Source organism: Cloeon dipterum, chromosome 4, assembly GCF_949628265.1.
Source record: "Cloeon dipterum chromosome 4, ieCloDipt1.1, whole genome shotgun sequence".
In the NCBI taxonomy this organism is placed as follows: Eukaryota; Metazoa; Arthropoda; class Insecta; order Ephemeroptera; family Baetidae; genus Cloeon; species Cloeon dipterum.
The window spans coordinates 25,139,190-25,166,483 of record NC_088789.1 but is presented as its reverse complement, the minus strand read 5'-3'; the positions used below and the strand labels follow the sequence as shown (position 1 = coordinate 25,166,483).

The following is a 27,294-nucleotide window of genomic DNA, read 5'->3' as shown; positions in this document are numbered from 1 at the left end:
TTACTTGATTTAATTTTTTTTCCAAGAAGGCAAACAAATTATTATAAATCATTTCTCTAAAACTTTAATTTCATGCTGGGATTGTTTGACTAATTAAAAATTTCAACTGAATATTTATATAACAGAAGTTTAATTCAAAAATCACACAATAAGCCTTTCACCACTTTCCTCCCTTTCCCTTCTTCTTTTTCGTCTGCTTCTTTTGGTACGACCTGGGCCCTTGGTCCGGAGTGGCAGGGGTCTGCGGCGACGATTTGGCCACAGGCACTCGAGCAGACATGTCGCTGTTGAGAAAAATTCAAAATTCAAATCTATAAATTCGCATCTCCATATTGAATCCTTACAACTGCTCGCTGGCTCCATAAGCTGTGCCCTGCGACCCCTTGAGCTGCTCCTTGACGCGTCGGTCCTTCTTCTTCTTGTAGCCAGACCTTTCGTACCTCGGCAGCCAGCGCTCAGGGTCAGGAGTGGCCCCGGCGATGTAGTTCTTGGGCAGCTTTCCAGGACGCTTCCTCCTCTTTTTCCTCAGCAAATTCTCCCTGAATGAAGCAGTATTGGTTTTAATTTTGTCTGAATTTTAGAAATTTTCCGCACTAACCCAGTCATAGGACTGGCTTCAACCTTGGCGGTGACCTTCTTCATGACCTTGGTGCCCATGACCCAGCTGGAGGTCTCCAGGGCGTCGATGTCCGTGTCCTGAGCCAGCTCGCCCACTGGCGGCAGCTTTTTGCTCAGCTCCTGCGCCTTTTTCGGGTCAAACTGCAACAAGATTTGTAAAAAATAAAATTTTCATGTAAAAAAAATTCTGAGTTTCTCGATTATCTGTATAAAATATACTCTATTTTCAAAACCGTGCAAAAACCAACTGAAATTAATCTTACCTGAGCATAGGCAATGACGAGCTGCGCCAGGGTTTTCATGTCTGAAGGGTTGATTTTAAGCAGCTCCTCGAGACTCCTGGCCGCCACCTGCGGCTCTCCTCCGCGCAAGTGGAAATCGGCAGCCTTTCTCCACAACATGCTCAAACTGGACTGCGATCCTGTCTAAAAATTTAATAAAAATTGAACAAGTTGGTTTGACCAGAGCAGAGATAGATTATTTTACCTTATTTTTCCTGTACCATTCAACAGCGTCCTTGAGGACAGTTGAAGCCGATTTTCTGTCACTGCTGGCCAGGTATAGAGTAACCAAGGCGCTGACGATGCCAGGGCTGAAGGTGGAGTCACCCATATTCTTCAGGATGTCACAAGCTGCTTTTGTGTCACCCTGAAGGGAAACAAATAAAATAAAAAATTATGTCAAATTTAGCAATGATTCTGTTTTTCTGTTATGGGAGTGACAAATATCTTAAAATAAAAATATAATTCTGGGGTTTCTGGAAAGAATATGAACTTAAATTTAAAATAAAAACGAAAAACTTTGAAAAAATAATTTCAGTATGTTTTAAATCGCATCAAAAGTGCTTCAAAATCTAAATAAATGGCACCAGATATCATTTCTGCATTCATTAATTTCAGCTTTCAATAAAAATTAAATCAAAAAATCAAATTTACCTCTGCCAGGTGCATCTGAACGGCGGCCAGCTGCAATTCAAGTCTGCGTTTGGGCGCCTGCTTACTCTCGTCATTGAGCAGCTTTCCAGCGTCGGCGACCTTTCCGTCCCTGGCGAGGGCAGTGGCGCGGACGAGCACGAGTTCCTCCTTAGTGGATGCGTACTGCTTGGCCACCTTGTCGCACATGGCAGCGCACTGCTCCGCCTGGCCGGTCAGCGCAGCCAGTAGGCACTGGTTCACGGCGATGGCGCGCCGCTGCCGCTGTGTCAGCTTGTGCTCCAGTCCGTCCACGGTGGCGCTCTTCAGCCGCTTCTTGCTGTCGAACAGGTTGCCTTCCCTGTTCAATACGGCCAGGTTGTTGCTTGTGATGGCCACCAGCGCGATGTCGTCCGGCTTCTGCTTCAGGGCTCGGTTGTAGATCACCTGCGCCTCCTTCTCGCGGCCCATTTTGTGCAGGCAAAACGCTAGCTGCACCCTGGAAAGAGAAAAATTGATTTAATAAAAAGGTTTAAGGTTTATTAAATTTTTGAGCATACTTGACAATGCTAAGTTCATCCTCAATATCCTCCTCAGTGGAGCCTTCCTCCTCCAGCGACTCTCTGCACATCTTCTCCGACTGCTTCAGTTTCTTTTCAGCTTCTAGCACCTGTCCTGTTCCCAAGAGCCGACAGGCCGAGTTGTAAAGCAGCTCGTAAGTAGACTCCCTCAGAGTAGGCAAATCCCGCTTCTATACAATTTAAATTTTAATAACATTATTTGCACTCTGGTAACATTTTAAATAAACTGACAGTTCCTTCAATGCTCAGATTAGCAACCACTGCGGCCAGATTGGTTTCTCGCTCGTCCTCGAAATCATCCGCATTTGTTTTGATTAAGTCGCGATAGACATCAAAGCAGGCTTCGTAACTAAAAAACCGTTTATCAGAGAAAATTTTAGATTAAAATTTACAAGCATACTCTTCAAGGCGGTACAGCACTTGGGCTTTTAATTCTTTCAGCTTTTGGTCAAGAGAGCCGGCAGAGTCGATGGTGTCGAGGGCCTCTTTCGGTTGATTCAGCCGATACTGGCAGTAAGCCTTCTCAAAGGCAAACTCTCTGTTGAAGTAAACAAATAAATGAATAACTTAGTACAAGAAAATTATTTATGTGATATAAAATTTACCCAGAAAATTTCTGGCTCTTTCCCAGGGCCTGAATTGCTTCTTGGAACTTTGAGGTTTGGATGAGGCACACCAGTTTGCATTGGAACGCCTTTTCTTCGTCGGGAAATTCGTGCAAAACTACAACGATGACAAAAACAGGTCAATACACTGAAAGAAAACGCCAAGGTTTTAATGGCTTACGTCGATTGCAGACTTTGAGGGCTCGATCGTAGTCGCCATTGGCGCCGTGTTTATTGAGATCGGCGTAAAGCCCACTTAAAGACACGTTTTTATTCGCACCAGCCATCCTGTCAAAAATGACCGTCTGCCGTCTGCTCCTGGTCGTTCTCCCAAAACAATACGCGTGTCGAAAAATGGGGGCGTAACTTGTCAGTGGTGCCAACTACGCGATTCAATTAAATAAGAATTTTTCACTATTTAACTGTATTAAATTTATTTTGCAGTAGATTTATTGATATACCATCATATTTAAATTTAAACTGAAGTATTTTATGGAAAAAACAATATCATTTTAACGAATCAACAACAAGGCGCATGGCGCGTCACTGTTAATGTTAACGCCCTCCCTGATTAATGTTGCGGTTGTCGGCGGTCGACCCCAGCAGATGTCTCCATAGTAGCTGCACAGGCCGCTAAAGTCGCTAAACAAGCGAGGAATGTGTTTATAGCGATGCTAAAAAGTGCCTAGTGCTTGTGATTTTGATTAATTAGCCGACAACAGGTAACACACATTTCGAACCGACCCTCGGCTGGATATCCGGCCTGATTTTTTCACGGCTCCTCGTAAAATTGTCAATCGAGTCATTTAAATCTGATGAAACACACGCGAAGCAAAATTAATCGCCAGGAATTTTCGTATTTCCGTGTCCTTGCAGTGCGGAGAGCGGCAACGTCGCTGTTGGTGGCCAGAAGTAGTGGTCTACGCGCATATTTATCAAGGAAATAAAAGAGAAAAATTGATAAAAACTAGAGTAATTGCGTTTGGCGTGCGATGAACAGCTAGAAATGGACATGGAGCTGCCTTACAAAGAAGGTTTCTTGCTCGTGCCCTTTATCTCGGCTCTTTTAAAGAAGGTAAAACTTGAAAATTTTTAGGAGGAAAAACTTGAAAAAAATACTCAATTTTGCAGAAAACCTGGCAAAAGAGGTATTGCAAGCTTTTCAAAGGAACGAAACATGGACTGCAGAGGGTGGAAATTTTCGAAACGGAGGGAGAATCGTGGAAAAACAACATAATCAAATTTCTCACCCTCGACAACTGCATAAAAATCTCTCCTACGCCGCTAAAAAACCAATCCCTCACCTTCACAGTAAGAACAAAAAATTTGCTTCCTCGTAATTTTGAACATTTAATTCCTCGTAGATCTTCGCAAGAGGGTTCACGCAAGAATTCGCCACCCTCAGCGAGACAGATCTCTTTGATTGGGTCTCGTGCTTTCAAACAGCGGCGTTCGACAAGGGAGACGAAAACGACAGGCCTTTATTTACTTCAAATTCCTTTTCTCACGACGACTACGAGGAAAACAACGACCTGTACTGCTCAGCGAATGAAGGTTTGCGTCACGGAATTTTTATCAGTAGATATATTTCCATTCTAAATCGAATTCCCCAATATTTGATAAACAATTTACAAACAATGATGGAGTTATAACAAGTCAACACTGGGTATTTCCAGGAGATTATTTGATATCGTCTGAATTTTTTAATTTATTTTCGGATTTTTATGTTGTTGACGTCAAATAGGGGTGTTTTAGTAATCAATTTATCAGGAAAAATTTATGTACCTTCCCCTAAAAAACTAGGAAAATTAATGAAATTTGTTGAGATGGCTGGGGGTTCACAAAATCGTTAATATCTTGAGTTCTAATAAAGCTAGGACTTTAAAGACCGTATTTGACGAAGTGTCAGAGCAGACCGATTGATTCTTGAGGATCGAATTAGGTAAAGTGGATATTTCTTCTGACAAAAAAGTCCAGCAAGTTAACTACCGCCAAAACAATTTAAATCTATAAGCAAGAACTGCGCATGCGTCAGAACTGGTTTGAGCTGGTTTTGCAGAGAGACCGCCTGTACGAATGACTTATTTGTCAGATCCAGGCAGCTCTGACGCATGCGCAGCTCTCGCATTCATATTGTTTTGGCGGTAAAAAAGTTCTACTTGTGCTACGCTCGTCGCGATGGACGTTTTGGTCGGAATAAATATCCACTTTACCTAATTCGACCCGCAAGAATCGATTGGTGTGCTCAGAAACTTCGTCAAAGACAGTCTTTAAATTTGGTGTCAAAAGGTGCCTGAATTAAGGTACAACTTTTATGTTTGAAAATTGCATTAAATATCATGAAAACTCCTTAAAGCAGAATAAAAGACCTCAAATTTTAATTTTAAATTTTGGTTTTCAGGTGTTTTCACGGTGCAGGTGATGCCCACGCCGGCATCGGTCCGGTGCAACCTGTCGGAGGCGCACTACACGCTGGTGGTGAACCGGACGGCGTTGCAACTGCGCTCGGCGCTGCCCAACGAGCGGCTGCTCTACACGTGGCCATTCATGTACATCCGGCGGTACGGCTCGAAGAACGGCGTGCTGTCGTTTGACGCCGGCCGCAAGTGCGACTCTGGCGAGGGGAGCTTCCAGTTCAAGACTGACCCGCAGAAGAACGTTTTCCAATGCATTTCCAGCACGATGAAGAACTGGCGCGTCATGGCCAAGCAGGAGGACAGCCAGCTCCAGCTGTCCGCCACGCCGGTCAACATTGCCAGCAGTCAGTTCCAGGTGCGTCATTCCACTTCCTTTTTGAAATTCCGTTCCATGAACAGCATGGCGGAAATGCAGAATTCCCGTAATGAAACATGTGGGGAAACTAATTCTGGAAAATGTGTTTATTACTCATGACTTATACATTTCACATTTCAGTCATACAATTTTATGAACGAAAGCATAACAATCTGCATGAACGCGCAAAACCAAAAGTTGATTCGACGTTTTCACGTGTCGTGGAATAGTTGATAAATTAAGGTTTATGTAAAAAACACACTTAATATTTGCACCACAAAAACTGCTCGCACAGGGATGGAAAATTTGATGCGTCGCAGTCTTTCAAAATCGATGGCAGGTCGTTCTAAGGCTTGCATGCCCTGTAGGAAAGGGAAAATTTTGGCTGAAAACTGGTGCTGTCCCCTCGCAGGGCGCGCCCCTGAATGATTCTCGCGTCAAAGTCTGTCTGGCCGCTTTGGCACCTTTGAAAAAAGATGCAGTCAGTGTGCCGCAGGTGCATGTCAAAAGGCATAACGTTTTTCAACCTCGGCTCTGGCAGGATTTTCCCATAAACAAATTGCATCGCCTGTTTTGCACTCTGCTCAATTTGTTAATGTCCTGCCGGTCCTGCGTCATCCTGCGTCACGCTCCACCGACCTGCCTTTTCCACATTTCTGGTTATAAACGGCGCTTTATAAAAAACAAGGTTTAATGCATGTTTTTGCCTCATTCATTCCCAGACAGCATTTTGAAATTTATTTTAACTTGTATTTTTAGTCTTTCATTTCGGCAGATAAGTCATTCTCAAGTATTTTTGTGATAGAAACAGTGAGTGATATATTAAGAAAGGGCACATACCGACTACGTCTTAAAAGGAAACTCTTGAGGATTCAACGTTTTATCTTTTGGTGAAATTATCAAAGAAGTCATTTAACATGTCGTACATGTTGTGATGGCCAGCTTAATAATTTTTAGAACATCGTCTTGAATCTTTAATGAGTAATTAGTAAATTTCCGGGCAAGTCTGAAATTTTATGGACTTTATTGGAAAATCAAACAACCCACCAATCGATTTGTCTTGTCAAGTAGAGTTAAACTATTAAATAACATCATGATTAGATGAAAACTTGCTTCACGATTTGATTTTCTGATGTTAAATCCCGTTGTATTTTACATAAATACGATAATCCTCTGACTAATAGTTTCCTTGTCAGTGTTGAAATGACCGAAAAAGGACACACAATTTTAGCACATTATTTTGGCAAAGCTGTGGTTAAGATGTCACAACCAATAATTTTATACAGTGGATTGATACAGGGTGACAATCGAAAATAATTTTAATTGTTGGATGCAATAAGGAGTTGATAAATAATTTGTTATACAATTTTCAACAATCAAAAAAGGACCTTGCTACAGTAAAAATTTCCAATTTTCTCCAAAATTTACAGCGCTTGACAGAAAAAATCTATTCGACTTTTTTGGGGAAACTCTTTGTCGTGAAATAAAAATGGTTTTCAAATAAGGAGACAATCTTCACCATTTGAAAAGGATGCTAACTTTGCAACCACTTTTCTCAAAAATTAACAGTGCTACTTAAAGATGAATGATACTGCAAAAAGCCTGGAAAATGCTTGTTGCCTATGCATAGCCTCGTATCTTAGGATTCAGTTAAAGCCTAAATTGACCTAAGAAGCACTGTAATTATTTGAGAAAATTGGCTGGAAAGTTACCGTGCTTTTCAAAGGGTAAGGGCTGTCTCCTTACTTGAAATCCGATTTAATTTCAAAACCAAGAGTTTCCTCAATAACTGGCATATATACCGTTGGACAGATCTCGACGAGAGGAATCGGAATATACCAAGAAAATATGTTCAAGCTCAGTAAATTTTGGAAGAAAATTGGCAAAATTTGATTTTTTTACTGTAGGAAGGTCCTTTTTTATTGTTGCAAATTGTTGAACAAATTGTTTATCGATCAATTGTTTATGGCATCCAACAATTCAAATAATTTTCAATTGTTGCCCAGTTTCATTCAACTTTAAGCCAATTTTGGCTTCAACTGAATCCTATAGAGGATGAGTTGATGCATTGCCAACAAGGGTTTCCCAGAATTTCGCAGTATCAATTTCTGCTATTTAAACTTGATTAATTAAAATCTTGGCCTAATTTCCAATTCCAGGCTGCGATGAATATGGAGCCAGGCTCGCGGACGCCGTTGCCGCCGTCTCCGACGTCTGCCACAAATTCACTAATAATGAACGAACTGTCAATGAGCTGCGCCTTCGAGAACAGCGTCAAGAACAAAGGGGTGCCGTCGAAGCCGCCGCGCAAGGTGCCGTCGATCACGATCGAGCCGAAGCAGTACGACGAAGTGGAGCACATCAACAACGCGTGGAAGACGCTCGGCGTCGACGAATTCACGCACACGGAGAACTACTCGCAGGACAAGGTCGAGTTGGGCGTGAAGCGCGTCGGCCCGTTCAAGGAGGAGCCGACCGTGATCACGCAGAGGAAGTTCATCAACCAGCACTCGGTCGAGTCCATGGAGAACTACGACACCCTCCAGCACTTTGCCGCGCCCTCCGCCAATCTCAAGTACACTGACGACTCTGCCATTTATTCTCAAGTGAGATGATTTTTTTCTTCTATTGAAATGAATTCTGGGGATTGAGAGGGATTAGTAGTGTGAATTGGGGTTTTCCCCAGCGGCTTTTATCCTTTGTGTGAGGATAAATTACGCTTTTTAAAAGGCATTGAGTCGCATCCTAACATCATGTAAATTGCTCTTGTAGACATCTGAATGCTTTAAACCGCTTGAAACATTTTAATCCTTTTATAGATGAAAATTAATGGATTTAGAAGAGGCTAGGGAGAGAATATTCTACCTAAATTAAATTAATTAGAAAATTCTAGATAAACGGCTATTTTTCCCATTCATTGATTGATTAATTTTAAAACATTAAATTCAATTTTTTGTTTTATTTTAGCGTCCGTCGTTATTTTGTAGCGTGAAGACATTAGCAATATCGTGCTGGAGAACCAAACCATTCGCCTTGAGGACGTCGTTTGAAATTTGATTGCATTTAAGAAATGCTGAAATTCATACCAAAAATCTTGATGGGACCAGTTTCGCCACTTTGGTCTAATATCAATAGTAATAATAAAATGTATTACAGCAGCTGAAGACTAAAACGTTAGATTTAAGTTTAAGTCAAGTTCTTGTATAGACTAAATACGACAAGGTGGAGCATATCAGCCAGGTTGTCAGGCAGAAGTTATATAAAAAATTTGGCCTCTTTAAATTAGACGGCATTGTTTGTTAAAATAAACAGATTTTAAAACCAAAACAGACAGGAATATCGGCATTTTATTTTCTTAATTATAATTAATATTAGGTTAAATTTCTTGGAGAAATTTTTCTTGTGGAAAATTTGTTTAAAAAATCCCTAGAGGGCTAGAATTAGGACAGCAAATATTTGATAAATTTATGATAAAGGAGCAGCAAATTTACATTACAATCTAAAAATTGCCACAGTTAGGTTTTGTATATGAGCTTTACAAACAAATTTCAATTATTGTGAATTATTGATAGCCATTCCGGAAAAAGCAATGATAATAAAATAAAACTTCATCAACATGATTAATTTTTGTGGTCAGAAAATCGGTTTAGGACGTAGCAGGAAATAATTTTCTCATTTTAAATTAACTGATTTAAGTAGCACTGGAATTCCATTTTTGACAAAGCAAGAATAAAAAAGGAAATAACAGCTGAAACTCTAAATAGACAATTTGACACAAAATGCCGTAAAAACTGTTATTTCAATTATTTATTGTCGCCGGCGTTCTTGTGACATTTTTTCCACAGTTCAGACCAAAAACACGTCAAGTAATTTTTTTTTAAAATTATTTCCTCTGATTTTTGGCACGTCGCGTTGACTATTTGACCGTGCTATTTATCTGCTCAACCACATATTATGCGGTATCGATTGGCACTGTCATAAATTGAATTCTAGAGAGGTACTTCAAATAGAATTGGGAAATTGATTCATGCTTAAAAGTTATTTACCCATTTTTATTAGCGAGATATTCCAACAAAATCACGTTTTTAGGAATTCTTGCAATGTTTTTTTTTCAACCGTACCCATTACAACATCAAAATTGGGAAGTTGTGTATTGTATTTTTAATAGATTTCAGCACATTTGAGGCAATTTCGTCTGAAACCCTTTCAAAGTTTAAAAAAAGGAAATCTATTGAAATTCCCTTTTTTCAGTACATCGCTCAATCTTGGCTTAACGACCAGTTCCGGTCAAAAACCGATTTAAAGTGAAAAAATTATCGATTAAACATCAAAAATAATTTTTAATTCAAGTTCAACTTTCGTGAAAATCATAATTGAAAACTAGAAGCGTGGCTATAAATTAAATCTCGACAGTTGGAAGTGGAATTTTATTCATTAATTAGGACTAACCATTTTTGAACGGTTAAAATACACAATCTTAAAAATAGATATTGTGAAAAAATGAACTTCATCCTCAAGGAATAAAATTTTATTTCATTTTTCTGTCTTGTTTGACGCCACATCAACTTTTCCTGGAGTCGATTTAAGAAACGAAAGCGTAACAAATGCAGAAAACTCCTGCATTGCACAGTTTTATGTATCCTAGCTTTATTTGTTCTTAAAACCAGTGGTGCATTTTTACTGATTGCAAAATTGGCGAGCCCTTTAAATAATGAAATTTCTTCCACGTGGAATTTTCGTGTTGACAGGTCAATGAGGCGCCGCCACCACCCGTTCCTCCCGCGCCCAAGAAGCCGCCTCTGGAGCCAATGTCGTGGAACGAGTACGACGTCGTCGGAATCGACGCCCAGGAGCGGTTCCGAGTGGCGGACGACACGCACCAAGGCTACGGATCCATCCGCAAGGTCAGCCCTCAGCCGGAAGACTCGGTCTACGCTGAGGTTGTCAAGCCGAAGAAGCAGGTGTAAAAAGCCTAGTCACACGCACTAAATCACTCAATGGTTCCATGTTGCTGCCCGCAAATGACCAATTTCTCTCCTGCAGACTGTCTATTCTTTTTGCATTTAACGCGGGCGGTTGTTCATCGGTGATCTTATTTTAATAATTAATGATCTTTTACTGTAGGTTTACGTGCCTTTAATAATAAAAATGTGTAAATTAGACTGTCGTCCGAATAGTCAGTATGCGGCGAGTAACGGGAAATTCTCGACTATTTGGATTTTTGTGTACTTATAATTGTTAATATGTACTTCAACTTTTGCAGATCAATTCCAAAAAAAAAAAATTCTCAGTGGGAATTATCGGCTCATTTGGATTATTTTAACCTTTTTGATGCTGTGCGCCGTTGGCACCACTTAATTTAAAAATTCTATTGAACGTCCTTGGTGTTTTTGGAGCCACCATCGTTCATAATATACCATTTTTGGATACTTGTACATTTTTGCTACTGCTTGCATTTTTGGCAGTAAAAAGAATTAATTAGACGCGGAGGAAAAATAGAGTCGGTTCAATCAATCGCGGTAGAAACAAAATCAAAAATTTATATTTTAGGTGCGATTGGGGCTGAACTTAATTTGGTTTTCAGCACGTTAGTTGAAAACCTTGTACGCCAAGAATTAAATCCAAAATAGTAAAGGGATGGTGGATCCAAACCGAACACTAGAGGAATTCAATTTTGGCGGGAAAATCTCCCATTTAAACTTTACTCGGTGGGAGAAACTGCTTCAAAAATAAAATATTAAATTATTTGGTGGTGCCATCAGTCGGCAGTTTCAGAAATTAGGGAAGCCATCCTCAAATTTTGCATTCCGTTTATTGGATGCATTTTAATTACCTGCTTTAACATTCCACAACACACTTAAGCTTTAACCTTTTGTGCCATCTTTTCTACCACGAAATATGAGCTTGAAAATGCTGACATGTTGGTCCAAGAAACGTGCTGTGTGTGATCCCGCTTGTTTCACGGATCAATACCATTAATATCTCTGTGCAATAACAAACCATTATACAATTTTCTGCCGTGTCAATAAAAAAGTGCCGAGTGCATTTTACCTACCTACCAGCCTTGCTTTTGAATGTCGCGTGTCGCCCGCTCTTGAAGCAGTAAATCACGTTCGAACGATGATTATTTGCACAGTTGGTCGGCCCATATTGCCGGCCGGAATTGGGCCAGCGTGGAAAAAAACGCTTCCGACCTTGCCTCACTTATGAATTATAGTAGCAAAAAGTTGGATCGCTCATTCGCCCACCACCTTTTTATAGACTGTTTATTTATCCACGCGCTGCGGCCAAGTACGAAGACACCATTATTCCGCCCACGCTCCACTCACCCGTCAAAATACACCTTCAAACGGTCTATTCCTGATCGATTTTGCAATGTTTATCCTTTTAGGACAGTAATATTTATTTAACTCCTTAATTATTGCAGTAGTAACGCGCAGTATTTTTTTCTCAAGTTCATGAAAAGAAATAAATTATTTGCACGAAATTTAAGTTGATTTTTTAACTGAAGAATTAAAAACATTTAGCGTTTTGTGCAGCATAATAAAAAGAAAAACTAGTTTTCCTGAATTAACGTCGTTTTCAACAGACCGGTTTTATAAATAATAAAATATGAGCAGGACTGTGAATTTTAGACAATCGACTATTTTTTTTCTGAGCTTCCAACCGTTGCAGGACCATCAAACGAGCAAAAATCATTCAGTTTTGAGCCGTTTTAACCATAAAACTATGTACTAAAATCGCATATAAATTCTCGTGGTTTCATTTTTTCATTTCAATAAATTTTTGCAGGAGTTTTTCAGTCAAAACAGTTTTTTTTCATGCGAATTAAGATGGTTTAACATTTATTAGACCAGATTAAAGATTAAAAAAAGACAAAACTGCCCGCTTTTTTACTCTTAAATTTTTGGAGAATTTTCATTTAACATTTACAGCTTTGATTTCTATACATTTTCCAATTTATCTTCGCAACACGCAGACAAAAATCACGTGTCTTGTTCGTGGTAATGCAAGATGTAAGAAAGTCAAATAGGGTAGAGGTTTGAAAAAATAAGGGTGTTCTATATTCATTATTTCCTAGTAGAGACAGAAAGTCACCTTTTATTTTCATTGTCGCTCTATTTTTAGACAGAACAAATTTGAACAACTCAAAATTTGTATATACAGTTGTTCTGTATTATTTTTTATAATCGGTGTATTTGATACAGTTTTGTTTTTTGATAATCGGAGGGCTGGGTTAGAGCGTATTCCAAGACAGGAAACTGAAACAGGAAACAAGAATTCCTGCTTTTTCCTGGAATTCCGGCAGGACAGGAAAATATTTTTCAGGAACAGGACAAGACAAGAATTTTGTTTCAAAACAATTCCATTCTTGGTCTATTTTATATCAAATATACCTCATTTATAGACAGCATTACTTTTCATTTTGATACTGCCTTACAATGTTTACTTTCTTTCATGTAACTATAAATATTTTTCCAAAAAAACCTAAAAATTATGACGACGTTTACAATTTTGCTCTAAAGCTTTAATTAAAATGCACAACTCTTAAATTATAGTCAGTGGTGTTCGAAAAAACAAGCGTTTTACAGAAACAATCAACTGTATCAAAAAATAACATTTTTAGGGTTTTTCTGCAATTCTTTTTCATTTTAAGCACTTTTTGAAATACTTTTTGTTGGATACTAAATTCTGTGCGGGGTGCATATTATTTTTTCCGTTTTGTTCATAAAGGGGAATTAGATGAATTAGAAATTATATACTCTATCAAAATTTAAACGCTTAGAAAATCTGTCAAATGGAAGTTTCAAATAATTAAAAGGAAACCAAAAAATATTAATATGGAAGAATATTAGAAGACCATTTTGTAAATTTGAATTAAATTTAAGAAAAAAAAAACAGGACAGGACCGGAAATCCAATTTTGGAACAGGAACAGGACAGGACAGGAAATTTTTTTCCCGGAACAGGTCAGGACAGGAACAGAAAAACCTTTCTTGAATACGCTCTAGCTGGGTATCTCCAGGAAAGTTTCCCAATCTTGCAGTGCAGTGGTTTTTTGCGGTATTTACCAGTTTTGTGTGGTGCACCTCATGCTTATATAATGAACAAAATAATGCCCTATGTTAGAGGGAAAGGGTTTTTGGTTTTTGTTGAGTCATTGGTAAACATCTTGTAAATAAATTTAATTTTTCCTGAGCACCAAAAATGCGGCAGAAACTAGCTGCAAAAAACGCAAAAAACTGGATCTGCAAAAAAAACCTAAATACCCATGCCCAGCCCTGCTCGTGATACTCCTAAAGAAAAAACGTTTAAAAAATTCGCAGCTTTAAAAAGTAGATTTATATTGTGAAGTGACATAGGGCTCGGTTTTTAGAGTTTATTCCGGATGGTTCTGGAGATAACTTTTTGTCTTTTATTAAACTTTATCGTGGTACAAAAACCACATATTTAGAAAGCTGATAAAAATTCCTGATATTTTCTAGACAATCACAGTTTTTACAGATTTATATAGTAAAGAATTTTATTTAAATTTTGAATTAAGAGGAAAAAGGTTTCATGAATAAAGTATTTTGAAATTTTTACTCAATGTCAAAAATGTTACTGCATCGTTTGTTTGTGCTCAGAAAATTTTGTGCAAATTGTTGAAAACAGAATAATATTGATTTTTCCAGCTAAAAGTCTATGATCCTTTTTTGGATTAAAAAATGCAAAAAGACTCATCAACGAATGCGGACAAAAACATCGCTTTTTCAACACCTCTATATATAACGTAAAATTGAAATGATTTTATTCCTTTGGAGCTCAATAACTTGCTAACACCCGTCGAATTAAAAAAAATCAGCTAGTCATTGAAATTAAATCGTTAAATTGTTCAAATTCAATTCCATTCCTATAATATAGAGAGTTTTACCTATTTAATTATAGTTTGAAGATTAAAAGTAGATGAGTTACTTGTCACATGTTTACTCTTAAAATTTTTTTAAATTTGATATCAAGGTTTTTTATGCTTATAGCGAAATAAATTATCGTTAACCAGACGACCTGCCAATTTTTTTTTATAAATGGACCAGGCTTTTCTCATATGCAGTGGTGGTAAACATTAAAAGTGTCTCAAGGCGAGAGCGTTTTGATGGACAAACTTTGTGTGGCCAGCCCGGCCGGCATCAGAGAGAATAAAAAAAAACAACAGGCGAAGAAGCGCGCGCAGAGACGGGATTACTTAAAGAGCGGCGTCGACCGTGGAGGCAGCCAGAAGCGCACCGACCATGGCATTGACCGCACTCGTCCTCCTGCTCTCGGCGACCGTCGTGGCGTCCGCCCACACTTGTCCCGCGGACACCCTCGCCGTCTACAGGGTCGTCCTCGACACGCACTGGACCAAGGAACTCTTTCCCAAGCAGTACCCTGAGTTCCGACCTCCGGCGCAGTGGTCCAGACTTCTTGGTGAGACAATAATTATTTTATTCCAGAGGTGATCTTAAAAAAAGGATCGATTTCTTTTCTTAAACTAAATAATTAAGGAAAAAAACGTAATTTCAGAAGATTATCGATGCTGATCAAAATTTCCTTGCTAAATGTGAAAATTCTATACCAATAATAAATACAATAATTATTTTAAAATTAGAAATGTGGCTAGTTTAAAAATGTTACCCTCAAAAAGGGTTGCCCTAAATTTTTTTTACCCGAATTTAATTTAAAGAGGAATGATACTGCAAAAGCCTGGAAAATGCTTGTTGCCAATGCATAAACTCGTCCCTTAGGATTCAGTTAAAGCCTAAATTTACCTAAGAAGCACTGTATTTTTTTGAGAAAATTGGCTGGAAAGTCACCGTGCTTTTCAAATGGTAATGGCTGTCTCCTAACTTGAAATCCGATTTAATTTCAAAACCAAGAGTTTCCCCAATAAGTGGCATACACCGTTGGACAGATCTCGACGTGAGGAATCGGAATATGCCAAGAAAATATGTTCAAGCACTGTAAATTTTGGAGAAAATCGGCAAAATTTGAATTTTTATCATAGGAAGGTCCTTTTTTTAGTATTGCAAATTGTTGAACAAATTGTTAATCGATCAATTGTTTATGCCATCCAACAATTTAAATAATTTTTAATTGTTGCCCAGTATCATTCCACTTTAAAAAATGGTTTTATTCCTTTTAAGCCTTTGGATTCTTAGAGCTCGCAACAATTGACAAATTGAAAAATCCCCTTTAGAGGGGAGCATTTGAGGGTAATAACAGTTAAGAACATAAATTAAATTAATGGCTTCAGTAAGAGGTTATTTTTTATTGTTTGCGTAATTTATCAACAATTCATACAACTAAACTAATAGGTTTGTGAAATTGAAAAATTAATTTTCATAATGTGCCAAATTTCTTTTTATTCATGCTGGTCAAAAATGTCTTGCAGGAATAGAATTAAATTATCTTAGTAGGCTGATTTTAAAATTTCTTCATGAAAAAATCACCCTTATAATATATGCGATTGAAAAAACAATTATTTTGTATCGGTTTTATTATTGGATTAATCAAGAGGATTTATTCCTTCCAATTATAAAAATTGCCCTGGAGATTGCGTTCATACATCTTTGAAAATTGCTCCTTCCTTACAAACTAAATCGTAGCAATCTGGCAGTTTGTTGAAACGTTTAAATCTCAAGGCTCTATAAATGCTTAATAGTACAAGTCTCAATACAAATAAAATGAAACTGTCTGATTTCTACAGCGCTCTGACAGCTCGTTTTATGTGTTTTTTTCTTTCTGAGCGTGGGTGCAGCACGCGTTTAGTCATTCCTGCATTATTTTCTTTCTTTCCTCTATATGAATAAAAAATATTATGAGCGGTTTGATGTTTGCGTGGGACCGTTTTATTCTTTGTAAAATCGCTTTCGGTTGAATTTTTCACGGCTCGACATTTGCAATTTTGATTAATTCTGGCCGAGAGTGTGCGTGTTTACACGCTTTCAGTACCGCAGCGCGCGCGGAGCCGAAATTTGCGCCGAACAGCAGAGGTGCTGGAGGGTTGGGCCCGGCGTAAACAATCGCGGCTATTCCAGGCGCTCTGCCAATCCATTTGTTTGAGCGGCTGCCCCAGCAGCCACGCGGAGAAAAAAGAGATTGCAGAGTGAAAATATATAATACCTGACTTTGAGTGACAACCTGCCTGTTAATTGCTTCTTCTTCAAAAACATTCGGCTCAACTGAGACTTTTGCAATGGTTCAGAAATTAAGGAATTCAATTATTACTGTCTTCATCTAAATTTTATTTTAATTTTGAAAAAAGCTATAATTGAATGTAATTGAAATCGAAATTTTGGGGACTTAATTTAATAGAGACCGTTTTTTATCATTTTAATTTGTATTATTTTCATTTCATTGTAAAAATATTTTTTTTGTATTCAACATCATAAAAAAATATTCAAAATTGTAGTTTTATTTTTTTTAAAGACCCTTTGTGGCTGAAAATTTTGGAGTTAAAAAAAATATTTTTATTTGAAAAATAAAGACAGAAAGCTTATTTGAATTTGATTCATGTTTATTATTCAAGTAGTATTATCCAAATTTCCTCACCGATTTCATAGAAAAGCAATATATTTTTTTCCTTTAAAATTCTTTCAAAAATTATAAGTCATTGAATTTTTCTAAATTTTTAATTAAATAAAACCCTTAAGAATATCGTGTATAAAGGAAATCACATAAGATTTCACAGCATGCGAAGCTGTATGCGGTTAAGATTATAAGCCCATAACAACCCCTAAAAGCATAATTTTAATAACCCTCATTTTTTTTTTAAAAAATGGCCCTTCTGGAATTTTTTGTCTCGTAAAATAATGCCCATAATTGCATTCTATATAAATTTTACATATAAATTGAGCGAAAACATTTTTTCAGTTATAGCTTGATGCATTTTTCCATAGTTTCGCAGATTGCTGAAAAACGATGAATGTAAAAATTCCTTTTTAGTTGAAAATCTTGTTGTATGGACGCTAAGAAAAAAAAATCAATGGTCTCTCAATGATCGAAATCATTTGTGAAGATTTTTCGGGGAAAATTTGCTTTCGTTTGTATTTAATAAGAAAATCAGGAATCAAACTTATTTTGCATCACAAGTCGAATTATCTAATAATTATCAAAATTTATAGAAAAGGACAAAGGAAAAGTCAGCGAATAATATATTATAGAGATCGCATAGATTTTTTACAATTCAAAATGTTGTTATCTCAAGGAATATTTAAACAGTATTTTAATAACAATTAACGCTTTTATAAAATCAAAACCACAAAAAGCATTATTAAACATTCAGAATCTTAAAAATAATTGTTAAAATTATTATTTAAAGATGAATGATACTGCAAAAGCCTGGAAAATGCTTGTTGCCAATGCATAACCTCGTCCCTTAGGATTCAGTTAAAGCCTAAATTGACCTGAGAAGCACTGTAATTTTTTGAGAAAATTGGCTGGAAAGTTACCGTGTTTTTCAAATGGTAATGGCTGTCTCCTTACTTGAAATCCGATTTAATTTCAAAACCAAGAGTTTCCCCAATAAGTGGCAAACACCGTTGGACAGATCTCGACGAGAGGAATCGAAATATGCCAAGAAAATATGTTCGAGCATTGTAAATTTTGGAGAAAATTGGCAAAATTTGAATTTTTACTGTAGGAAGGTCCTCTTTTTATTATTGCAAATTGTTAAAGAATTTTTTTATCGGTCAATTGTTTAAGGCATCCAACAATTAAAATAATTTTCAATTGTTGCCCAGTGTCATTCCACTTTAAATTAATCCGAAATAGATTTTATCCTAAAGTTAAAATTTTCAGCAAGCTGTCTTGTCTTGAGTGTGTACATTTGACTGCTGAAAGCGCTCTCTGATTGCTGTTAAAAGCAGCGATTGCGAAAGGTCGGCAGCCTCTCTTTCTATACTTATTCTTTTTCCGCGTACTGGATCATTAAATGCCGCGCGAGCCGGGCCTGCTGTTCTCGTTCATTCCCCAAGACAATGAGAGATATATCTGACTCATCTCGTCACTCGCGCATGACCTAAGCAAAGCGAGAACAAACTGTGTAAAAAGGCGTGCTGAACTCTAAAATGTATTTACATATTGTTTCCTCTTCCAGGTCGAAGCCACGATGACTCGTTCGAACTGTTCTCCGAGGGTCGGATGGCGAGCAAGGCGATGCGCCATTTCGCAGAACTCGGTAAAACGGATCTTTTCGACGCCCAGCGCCAGGGCTTCGACGGCATCATGGACACTTTTGGCGCCGACGCCATCCCCAGAGGCGAGGGACAGACCACGGCCAAGTTCTATTTGGACAGCAACCACTCTCTGGTCAGCCATAAAACCGTTAATTTAAAAAATCTACTCGCTTTTACCGCAAAAAATAATGCGAATTCCAATTCTTTAGGAATTCTGTTGATATAATTTTTTCTTTAAAGGGAATTAAATTTTGCAACTGATTTTTAGCCAAATTTTCAGGGTTGGGAATTTAATACTATTTTTACTGTGCGTTTAAAAAAGTTTTGAAAAGTTTGTAGAGCTAAATACCTTGCAGAACTGCAAATTTGCTTCTGAAATGTAAAAATAAAACATTTAAAATAGAATTTCCTGCTAAAAAAATAATTTTCATGTGCCTGAATCAATTATTATTAGCCTATCAAATCAAATTATCAAATCTGTTTAGTTTAAAAAAAGCATTTGAAAATATAAATTTAATTACTTTTTGTTTTGCTAAACAAATCTACAAAAATATCACATTTAGGAGAAGATTAGGAGGAAGAAGAAGGAGATTTTGTATCAGATCATTATAAAAAAATAGTTAAATTTAGTACATAAATATTTCACCAGTATGTTTTTAGTTTTAATTGATATTCACAAAATGTATTCAATACACTCAGGAATCGTAGTTTTAAATCTGTTCCCTTTTTTAAATTTTGAAATAGATAATTGGAGCTGTATATTTGAAAAAATGAATTCCAACGCTGTTGAACTATAAAGTCAGCTGCTGACCACTTGAAAGAACTGGATAAAGATTCGGAGACCAAGAAAAATTTCCAGTTCTTGGGATAAATTTTCATCGAAATTTGAATTTTCAGCTTCTTTAAACAAAAATAAAATGAAAAAGCGATATTATTGGCAAGATATTCTCTACTTTTCAAATTGTTTTTATTTTTAGCCAGATCTATTATTTATTTAGCAACAACGCGCAAAATCTAAAGAATTCAGAATGCATAAAACATGTAATGAATTACCTCAGGTGTCTCTAGTCGTGCACATGGTTCCCTCTCCTGACTGGTTCATCGGCGTCAACTCCATCAATCTGTGCAACGCGCACAACAAGTGGGAGGAACGAAAGCAGCTAAAGGTAAAAATTAGATCCAATTATAACCGTTATAATTTTAAATTTTATTAAAAACAGCTCACGTTGATGGACGCAGGTTCAGATTCAGGGTTCACGTTCACCTCGCCGAATTGGGAGAGCGATCCGCCAGCGCCTATTTCGATCATCACATCCAAGTACCCTGACCACCCTGCCAGCTCTTTCTTCTACCCTGAGCTCGATCATCTCCCTGCAATCGCTACCCTGCAGTTTATTAAGGTGCACAAAACGATTTATTATTATTTTGAACGCTCTCGTAGTTAAAATTAAATTGAAATGAAAAACTTAAAAAGCAATTTGCAAATTTAACAAAAGATGAGCATTTAATGTTTTTAAACTGGTTATACTACAATTTAGAAAATATGTGGTAATTAAAATTTAATTTAATATCTGATCTCCAACAGTTCAAGACGTTAAAATTGTTTAATATTTTTTATTCGCACGAAGGACAAGTCTGATGAGAAATTTTAAATTAAAAAAGCATATATATTTGCGTTGTTGAGCGACTTTTGAGTTCCATTGGTTAAAATTCCTTTTAATAATTTAGTATAAGATCGATGTTTAGTATTAAAAATATTCAATTAATTAAATTATTGCCTTAACTTACAATTAGCTTTTCTCTCAACCAATAAAAAAGTGCGTCTTCCTGATGTTGTCTATAGATCAAAGAGTACAATCTGAAGGAGCAATTCAGTTTCAACTTCGCGTCCGTGGTCGACAGACAGGAGGACGCGATCAGCAACAAAGTGAGCGACCAGCTGCCGCCGGCGCTAGTTCTGTCCAGCGGCATCAACGCGCAGCACGTGCTGTCCATCGGCTCGGACGGTCCGGTCAGCGTCACGCACACGGGCCGTCGCAGGATTTCCAGAAACCAACTGCGTGCCCTGCGGATGCGGAAACTGAAGAACAAGAGGAAGAGCAAGCAGGGGAAACTGGGTAAAGGCGAGCCCCGAATTATCGTACGACCGCCCAGACGAAACAGTTTCATCTATATTTGATTAATTAATGGAAAACATCTATAGTGTTGAATTTAGATGCTGAATAAATTACTCTTCCGTTGCTGTCTTCATTTTACTATCCCTTTTTTGAATTTTTTACAATCATTTTTTTCGTTATTTAGCGGAGATTTGCACGCTGTCCGAGTGGTCTAATTGGTCCCCGTGCAACGCGACCTGCGGCACGGGCTCGTCGGTGCGAAGGCGGAGCTTGGTGAAGAAAGGCAGAACGTGCGTCGGGCCGCTGGAGGAGAGCAGCTGGTGCAGCGGATACTCGGACTGCGCAGAGAAGTACTTCAAATGGTGACCTGAACGCCCGCAACTCACCCCCCGACACGACTGACGCAAACGACTGATGTTTTAATCAGCTTTGTTGCTTTTCATCAAAGACCTTTCCACGATTATTTTTGTTCTTGACATTTAGAAATAAGGATTTAGATTGAATATACCGTTTGTAACATATTATATAAATAAAAATAAACCTAGTATCGAAATTATTGACAGTTGATTTGTGCTCTTAATAACCTAATTCAAATTATAATAAATAAAATCATGTTTTTTTGCCACATGCCATGATTAGGGCTGGGAATTTTGATTATTTTGGCAAAACTTCAATAGGCAAATATGAACTTTTCAATAAGAAAAAGAAAATCAATAAAAAAATCTTTAAATGAACTAATTTTGTATCCTAAAATGTTCCAATAATGAGAACATGAGATCTATAGTACGTTTTAATTCCTACATAGAACAAAACATTAAGTTAGCTGACCAAACTAACTCGAAATTGAGTTAGTTTTTGTAAAAGCCAAGTCATTATTGAAAATTTAATCATTTTTACTATGGGGACCGCCGTGCAGGGTATGCAACCTGCGCGGCTCCACCCTCAGGTGTAATACGCAATTATTGCCCTGCAGAGACTAGTGCATAAATTGACCCTCGGAGCAAGCTCAGAATTGAGGTCCTTTTATGTGCAGTGCTTTTGTATTTAAATTAGTTTATATTTTATTGTATTTAACGAGGAATTGTTTTATTAATTACAGATTACAGTGTTGATGCACACTTTTGATTTGTTAAGCCGTGAGCAAGGCCGCTTTGAGCGCGTGTATTTGAACACGAACTAATTGAACCCGGACAATTTTATCTAATTTAATGTGTTAATTTATTTATTTATTACGATAAATTTTATTGTTGATTACCAATGTTAATGCTCTAATAAAAATGTATAATAGTTGTAATAAAAAGGAATACAATTATCCCAAAATATTAGCTCATGGTGGTGTCTCTAAAATTGATTCTTATCGTATCCAGAATTGGCTTCAATCCACGGCAAATAGGCGGTGACTCGAGTATAAACTGATGGGTCTGGCGAGCACATCATTACTCCGTGTGAGGCGATTCCAATTTGGACGCGAGTGTTTGATGTTGCGTTCAAGTAGACCAATGGTCCGCCAGTATCACCCTTTTGGAAGGAAATCAATCAAAATCAAATTAGATAAAACGAAACACACGAGACAAAAGGTTGATTGGTCGATAACTTTTGCCTTTGCACACAAGTTTGTGTTTGGTGCGAAATTGATGTACGAGGTAGCACATAACGACTGGTCGGCCACATATAGGCTATCTAAAAATCAGATGATTGGTTTAATTCTTTTTATAAATATAGGGCTGCGTTTTTTTTATATTTGGCTTTATATTCTTTTTTAATCTGTAAACAGTATGACGTGCTTTTCAAATGGTGTGGAATGTCTCCTTATTTTAAATTCTATTTTATATTTCACAACAAAGAGTTTCCCAAGCAGGTTTCATACGCTGTTGGACAGATCTCGACTAGAGGAATAAAAAAATGTGATCAAAAGCGCAATAAATTTTGGAGAAAATTTGAAAAATTAGAATTTTTACTGTAGCAAGGTCCATTTTTGATTATTTAAACTGTAGAACAAATTGTTCATCGATCAACTGCTTATTGCAGCCGACAATTCAAATAATTTTCTATTGTCGCCCTGTATCGATCCACTTTTAGGTGTTCGTGATTTAAGTTTTCTCCTGAAACTCTCAGGGAATGAGATATAATTTTTCTTCAAATATGTATTTCATGGTAAAAACCGCTCATATTTTTCTCATTGACATACGCTTTCGTAAAAACATTTTAAATTACATCGTTTTGTAAACTAACCTTTTGTTAGATTACTTCAGGGGCAAATAATATTATATTCCACTTGAAATTAATTTTCACTTAAAAAATAAATTCAGACGCAGGTAATTTTATGAATGAAAGGAGTCAAATTCCCGTACCCTATTGGCTCGCTCTGTATAATAAAATTGCTAATTCAAAAGGGTCAAACCTTTCTGTCGGCTGAACCAAAATCAAAAAGGATGTTACAGGCAAAATGTCCGACATACTTTCCCATACGTTATAAAATAGTTCACATTACATTGCATTTTAATTACTTGAAATTTCATCATTCGAGCTCATGCACCACGTTCCAGAAAAATATTTTTTGAAATTACTAAACGCGCAGCCCTATTTACATATCAGTATTACTTGATTCTGCTCGTCCGAATCCACTTATAGACACAGTTTCGCCAATAAATGTGGCCTCGTTATCTTCGAAAGGTCGAGGAAGAGCGATTGGTTGGATGTGATCTAAAAAATCAGAATTAATAAAGGGTTTTGTTTAAATTTTCTCTCAACCCGAAGGGGTGATTTCCTTAGTCCACGTGAGCAAAGCAATGTCGTTCAGCATATTGGTCTCGTCAAATTGTTCGTGTCTCAAATGAGTTGCGGTCCTCTGTTCCGAGCCAACAAGAGGAGTTTGCGAAACAATCTTGCCAAATGTGACGATGTGAATTATTCCTTTTGCCGTGCTATTATGAAAAATAAATTGAAATTAATTTACTATGATTGGATTAATGCTTTACTCGATGCATCTCGCGGCTGTGAGTGCCCACTTGGGAGCAATAAGCGAGGCACCACAATAGATCTTGTTTACCGAACCCGCCATTGCTCTTAAATGTCCTTGCCATGGATAAGGACCAGTATCGGCTCGTTCGTTTTCAGATGCTGCTAATGCAAGGCTTTACACAAAAATATGTATAGTGGCATATTTTAATTTTTACGTTTGCTACGAGCCTGCGCGGAGTACACCTCGGCATTTACAATCCAAATCAAAACCTGAAAATTAATTTAATTTGTTTACATTATTATAAAAAAATTAAATAAAATGTTGTTAACTATAATTGATTTTATTCTCGTCAAAGTCATAAAATGCAAAGTACATATTATACAAGTCAGAGTCAGAAATTAAAATTTTACCTGAAAATAAACGTATGTATCAAATTTTAAAATTGTGCTGCCTTTGTGTAGCAGAATAAGCACCAGCCGTTAATTCTCCGAAATTGGCTGGACTTCTGTGGCTTTCAAAATAAATATTTTTCTTAAAAAAAAAAAAAATAAAAAATAAACTATTGTAGAAATTTTAAGATGTTAAAAAGGAAAATTTAATCTTTAGATGCGGAATTACAGTGCTCCAAAGTAGTTTTATGACTTTGATGTGGATTCATATAATCTAAATAGAAATTGAGAAAGATAACCAGAGCTGTATCAATTTTGACAACTTCAAATCTCGGGTTGTAACCATCAGAATTGCAAGAACTACTGAGAGAATCCATTTGCTAAAATCGTTGGTTACATTCTTGGGTTAAAAATTCTATTCCTTGCAACAAAGTCTACTTTAAGGAAAAAAAATTATAATTTATTAATTTAAATGACAAGTTTGAACGAGAAAGAAATTTTTAAGAAGCAATATTTCGACCAAATGAGCTATTCGTTGAAAAACATCACAATAAGTAGGCAAAAAGTGTACCAAATCAACTTTCCACCAAATTTATTTATTTTCACGAAAACCGATCAGGTGAAAATGTTTTGGAAGCAGGGAATTATATAAAAATTGTTTACATCATTTTCCAAAAACAACACTAAAAATGTGTAATGTTGTATTTTTAACAGTTTTTTTCAGCATCATATGTTTACTGTGATTATTGAGATGAGACAACTGGTTCAATTTTAAACTTAAAAATGCTTTTTAATTCTGAACCTCGCAATTTTCACGCATTTTCCAATGTTTTGAAATTTTTAATGATCAAGAGTAAAAGCGAAGCGAGGGTTAATTTGCAAATCAACCCCATTTGTAAAGAAAATGACCCAAAATAAACAGAAAAATATCTTTACCAGTGCCGTTGAAACTAACATGGCAGCATGAATTCCGCGCATATTGTTTCTATCTGCTATGCGTGTTCGGCGTGCAGCGTGGGAGCCGCTATTGAGAAATATTTTCACTTCCTGTTTATAGATAATAGCGGGTTTGACGTGGTGCCGATACCATAACGTCCTGATAACGTCCCAGTTTAAATTCCCAGTATTTGGGAGCGGAGAGAAGTGGACACTGCATATAGGGAGCCACCTTTTCCCCCACTATCTCCCTAGACCGCGCTATAACGCGCGGATCCATAGTTTGCCTGAACGGCGGAATATCTGATCACAAAATATTAGAAACGCATCATCTTTTAAAAATAATTTAACTATGCAATGTGCTAAAAGCAATAATCAATTTTGGACCAAGAAAAATCAGTTAATTTACAGAATTTTACGTGATTCCGCTTCCCACCGTTGCAACCTATCCAACATAGTGTACGTATTTTGAGGTAAATTTCTCAAATTTTCAATTAGGAGACAGTGTTTGCACTTGATTAGCATTCATACTAGCAGACTGGGAAAATGGTAGCCTGGGAAAATTTTGGCTCTTTCCTAATTTTCAGAGAATATTTAAAGGAATAAAATATTTTCAGAATTGTTCAGCTCATATATAAATAAATCACTTCAAATTAATTTTTAGTAGCCAAAAGAAGACTATTGTTGCAGTTAAAATTTCGCTATTTTCTCCAAAATTTATGGTAGATATGAAATTAAAATTTTAATTCCTCCCATTGAGATCTCCAACGGAGTATGCAACTGTGTGAAATTAAAAAAAGATTTCAAGAGAAGAGACATTCATGCTTGTCATTCATGAAAATTTAACATTGCATCAATTTTTAACGTACACATACCTTGATACTTGATAGAATTAGGCTTTAATTCAATTTTTAGGGCAGCGTGTGGTCTAGAAATTCTGAAAGTTGTAGATGTTCTGGAGGTTTTCTTGAAGATCTAGGAGGTTTTGCGAAAGATGCGGTTGCAGGGTCGAGTCTAGGAGTCTAGCGCTGGTCGCAGAACTGGAAAAGTTGCCGTCGGTGAGCTCGGGTGGTGGGTTCGTCTCGCAGTTGCAGCAGGAAACTGGCTCGGCAGAAACGGAAATTTTTAAGTGACATATTGATGTTAAAATAATTGGCATATCAGAAATCTTATATTGGATATATATTATTTGAAAAGTGCCTTTCGTCCTGGTCCCGGCAAAATTGCGTAACTTTCAACAACCAAATGCGATTTTCCTTGTTGCAAGAAAAGGTCAACAATCAATTCGACAATGAAAATTTGGGTGTTTGTTGAACGTGCGCAAATTTGCCGGGACCAGGACGCTTTGTTGTCCTCACTTCTTTACATCTGAGGATAATTAAAAAATTTCTTCCAAAAACTGAAGGTCTTAGGAGAAATAGTTGGAAAAATATTTACGGTATAAAACCAAGGATTTTCAATTGGCAAACTACCCTTCGCTATCGTGAGTTGAGATAGGGGCTCTCATGCCTCTCATTGTCAGTAGAAAGTAAAGGGGAGATCATTTGACCGCCGCAGCATCGATCCATACTCGTCCAGCTGTCATTTTCCATCTCATCCGAATCGCACGTCCTGTTTTGGGATGGCGATAATGCATTAGTTAATGTGACAAATTTTCACCATCCATTAAAATTCACATTGTGTGGGAACGAGTGTGGCAATTTCCGGAAAAAAATATAAATGCTTGCATGGAAGCACTGCTTCAGCACGCAGGAAGAAATAAGTCATTCTTTTCACGGGCCTTTATTTTTCAAAAACGTTTGATGGCTTGATAAAAAGGCTTGTTTTTATTAAAACAGGAGCACAAATGAAACTCCCGCTGTATTTTTCAAACTTATAGTTTTCGCAAATAGTTGTTCAAATTCGATTAGTGCACTTAGGTCGCCGCATAGATTCATATTTCAAATTATGAAGCATCTGCTTGCTTTTATAGTTCAGTTAAGGTATTTGCGAGTTCTGGGGAGCGAGAAAAAAACACAGAAGGTCTGATGTGAGTTAAGTTCGGGGTGAACAAGGGAGAGAAAATTGCAACTCACCATGTGTGACGTGTGTGAAGCGGCTCGGCTCGGCGGCTCTGGCTCACGGAGCGTCTGCTCTGCGAGCGCGGTTCTTCGTTCGCTCCTTGGCGTGGAGAGATGAACTCTCGAGTTTCCCTCAGATTGTATTTTG

At 37.2% G+C, this 27,294-nt stretch overlaps 4 protein-coding genes across 6 annotated transcripts in view; 2 read left to right on the top strand and 2 right to left on the bottom strand.

The window, feature by feature from the left end:
• Positions 1-107: 107 nt before the first annotated feature.
• Positions 108-3,056, bottom strand: Srp72 (signal recognition particle 72). Its single transcript, XM_065491674.1, has 11 exons — positions 2,897-3,056; positions 2,716-2,833; positions 2,511-2,648; positions 2,342-2,459; positions 2,090-2,280; positions 1,554-2,028; positions 1,105-1,266; positions 882-1,043; positions 599-759; positions 345-539; positions 108-284 (listed from the first exon to the last, which is right to left on the bottom strand). Exons 1-11 carry the CDS (start codon positions 3,000-3,002, stop codon positions 158-160), a joined length of 1,953 nt encoding a protein of 650 aa, XP_065347746.1. The 5' UTR covers positions 3,003-3,056; the 3' UTR covers positions 108-157.
• Positions 3,057-3,293: 237 nt separating this feature from the next.
• Positions 3,294-11,548, top strand: Dok (docking protein homolog). Its single transcript, XM_065491675.1, has 7 exons — positions 3,294-3,437; positions 3,592-3,790; positions 3,847-4,026; positions 4,080-4,269; positions 5,117-5,487; positions 7,647-8,093; positions 10,236-11,548. Exons 2-7 carry the CDS (start codon positions 3,722-3,724, stop codon positions 10,452-10,454), a joined length of 1,476 nt encoding a protein of 491 aa, XP_065347747.1. The 5' UTR covers positions 3,294-3,437; positions 3,592-3,721; the 3' UTR covers positions 10,455-11,548.
• Positions 11,549-14,685: 3,137 nt separating this feature from the next.
• The window catches only part of LOC135943669 (spondin-2-like), a 33,099-nt gene continuing 20,490 nt past the window's right edge, over positions 14,686-27,294 (top strand). The window contains exons 1-6 of one of the 3 annotated variants that reach the window (XM_065490323.1): positions 14,695-14,933; positions 18,604-18,815; positions 19,741-19,848; positions 19,903-20,082; positions 20,526-20,844; positions 20,984-21,352. In XM_065490323.1, the coding sequence (XP_065346395.1) occupies positions 14,756-14,933; positions 18,604-18,815; positions 19,741-19,848; positions 19,903-20,082; positions 20,526-20,844; positions 20,984-21,165 (1,179 nt within the window). In that variant the 5' untranslated portion in view covers positions 14,695-14,755 and the 3' untranslated portion in view covers positions 21,166-21,352. Of the gene's footprint in view, positions 14,934-18,603; positions 18,816-19,740; positions 19,849-19,902; positions 20,083-20,525; positions 20,845-20,983; positions 21,353-27,294 lie in introns of those variants that run through there. The other 2 variants (XM_065490319.1, XM_065490320.1) reach the window with 2 other exon arrangements.
• On the bottom strand, positions 21,784-25,152 carry LOC135943509 (collagenase-like). The gene is made up of 7 exons (XM_065490069.1): positions 25,087-25,152; positions 23,976-24,030; positions 23,778-23,919; positions 23,551-23,723; positions 23,401-23,502; positions 22,367-22,479; positions 21,784-22,317 (listed from the first exon to the last, which is right to left on the bottom strand). Exons 1-7 carry the CDS (start codon positions 25,126-25,128, stop codon positions 22,141-22,143), a joined length of 804 nt encoding a protein of 267 aa, XP_065346141.1. The 5' UTR covers positions 25,129-25,152; the 3' UTR covers positions 21,784-22,140.

Bases quoted from the DNA above. Each gene is read 5' to 3' on its own strand.
- Dok (XM_065491675.1), top strand. From the start codon at position 3,722: ATGGACATGGAGCTGCCTTACAAAGAAGGTTTCTTGCTCGTGCCCTTT. The intron at 3,791-3,846 runs GTAAAACTTGAA...TCAATTTTGCAG, and splicing joins TCTCGGCTCTTTTAAAGAAG to AAAACCTGGCAAAAGAGGTA. The intron at 8,094-10,235 runs GTGAGATGATTT...TCGTGTTGACAG, and splicing joins ACTCTGCCATTTATTCTCAA to GTCAATGAGGCGCCGCCACC.
- Srp72 (XM_065491674.1), bottom strand. From the start codon at position 3,002: ATGGCTGGTGCGAATAAAAACGTGTCTTTAAGTGGGCTTTACGCCGAT. The intron at 2,834-2,896 runs GTAAGCCATTAA...TCATCGTTGTAG, and splicing joins CCTCAAAGTCTGCAATCGAC to TTTTGCACGAATTTCCCGAC. The intron at 2,281-2,341 runs GTCAGTTTATTT...TAAATTGTATAG, and splicing joins ATCTGAGCATTGAAGGAACT to AAGCGGGATTTGCCTACTCT.
- LOC135943509 (XM_065490069.1), bottom strand. From the start codon at position 25,128: ATGCGCGGAATTCATGCTGCCATGTTAGTTTCAACGGCACTG. The intron at 24,031-25,086 runs GTAAAGATATTT...ATTAATTTTCAG, and splicing joins TGTTAGTTTCAACGGCACTG to GTTTTGATTTGGATTGTAAA. The intron at 23,503-23,550 runs GTTGAGAGAAAA...CTGATTTTTTAG, and splicing joins TAAGGAAATCACCCCTTCGG to ATCACATCCAACCAATCGCT.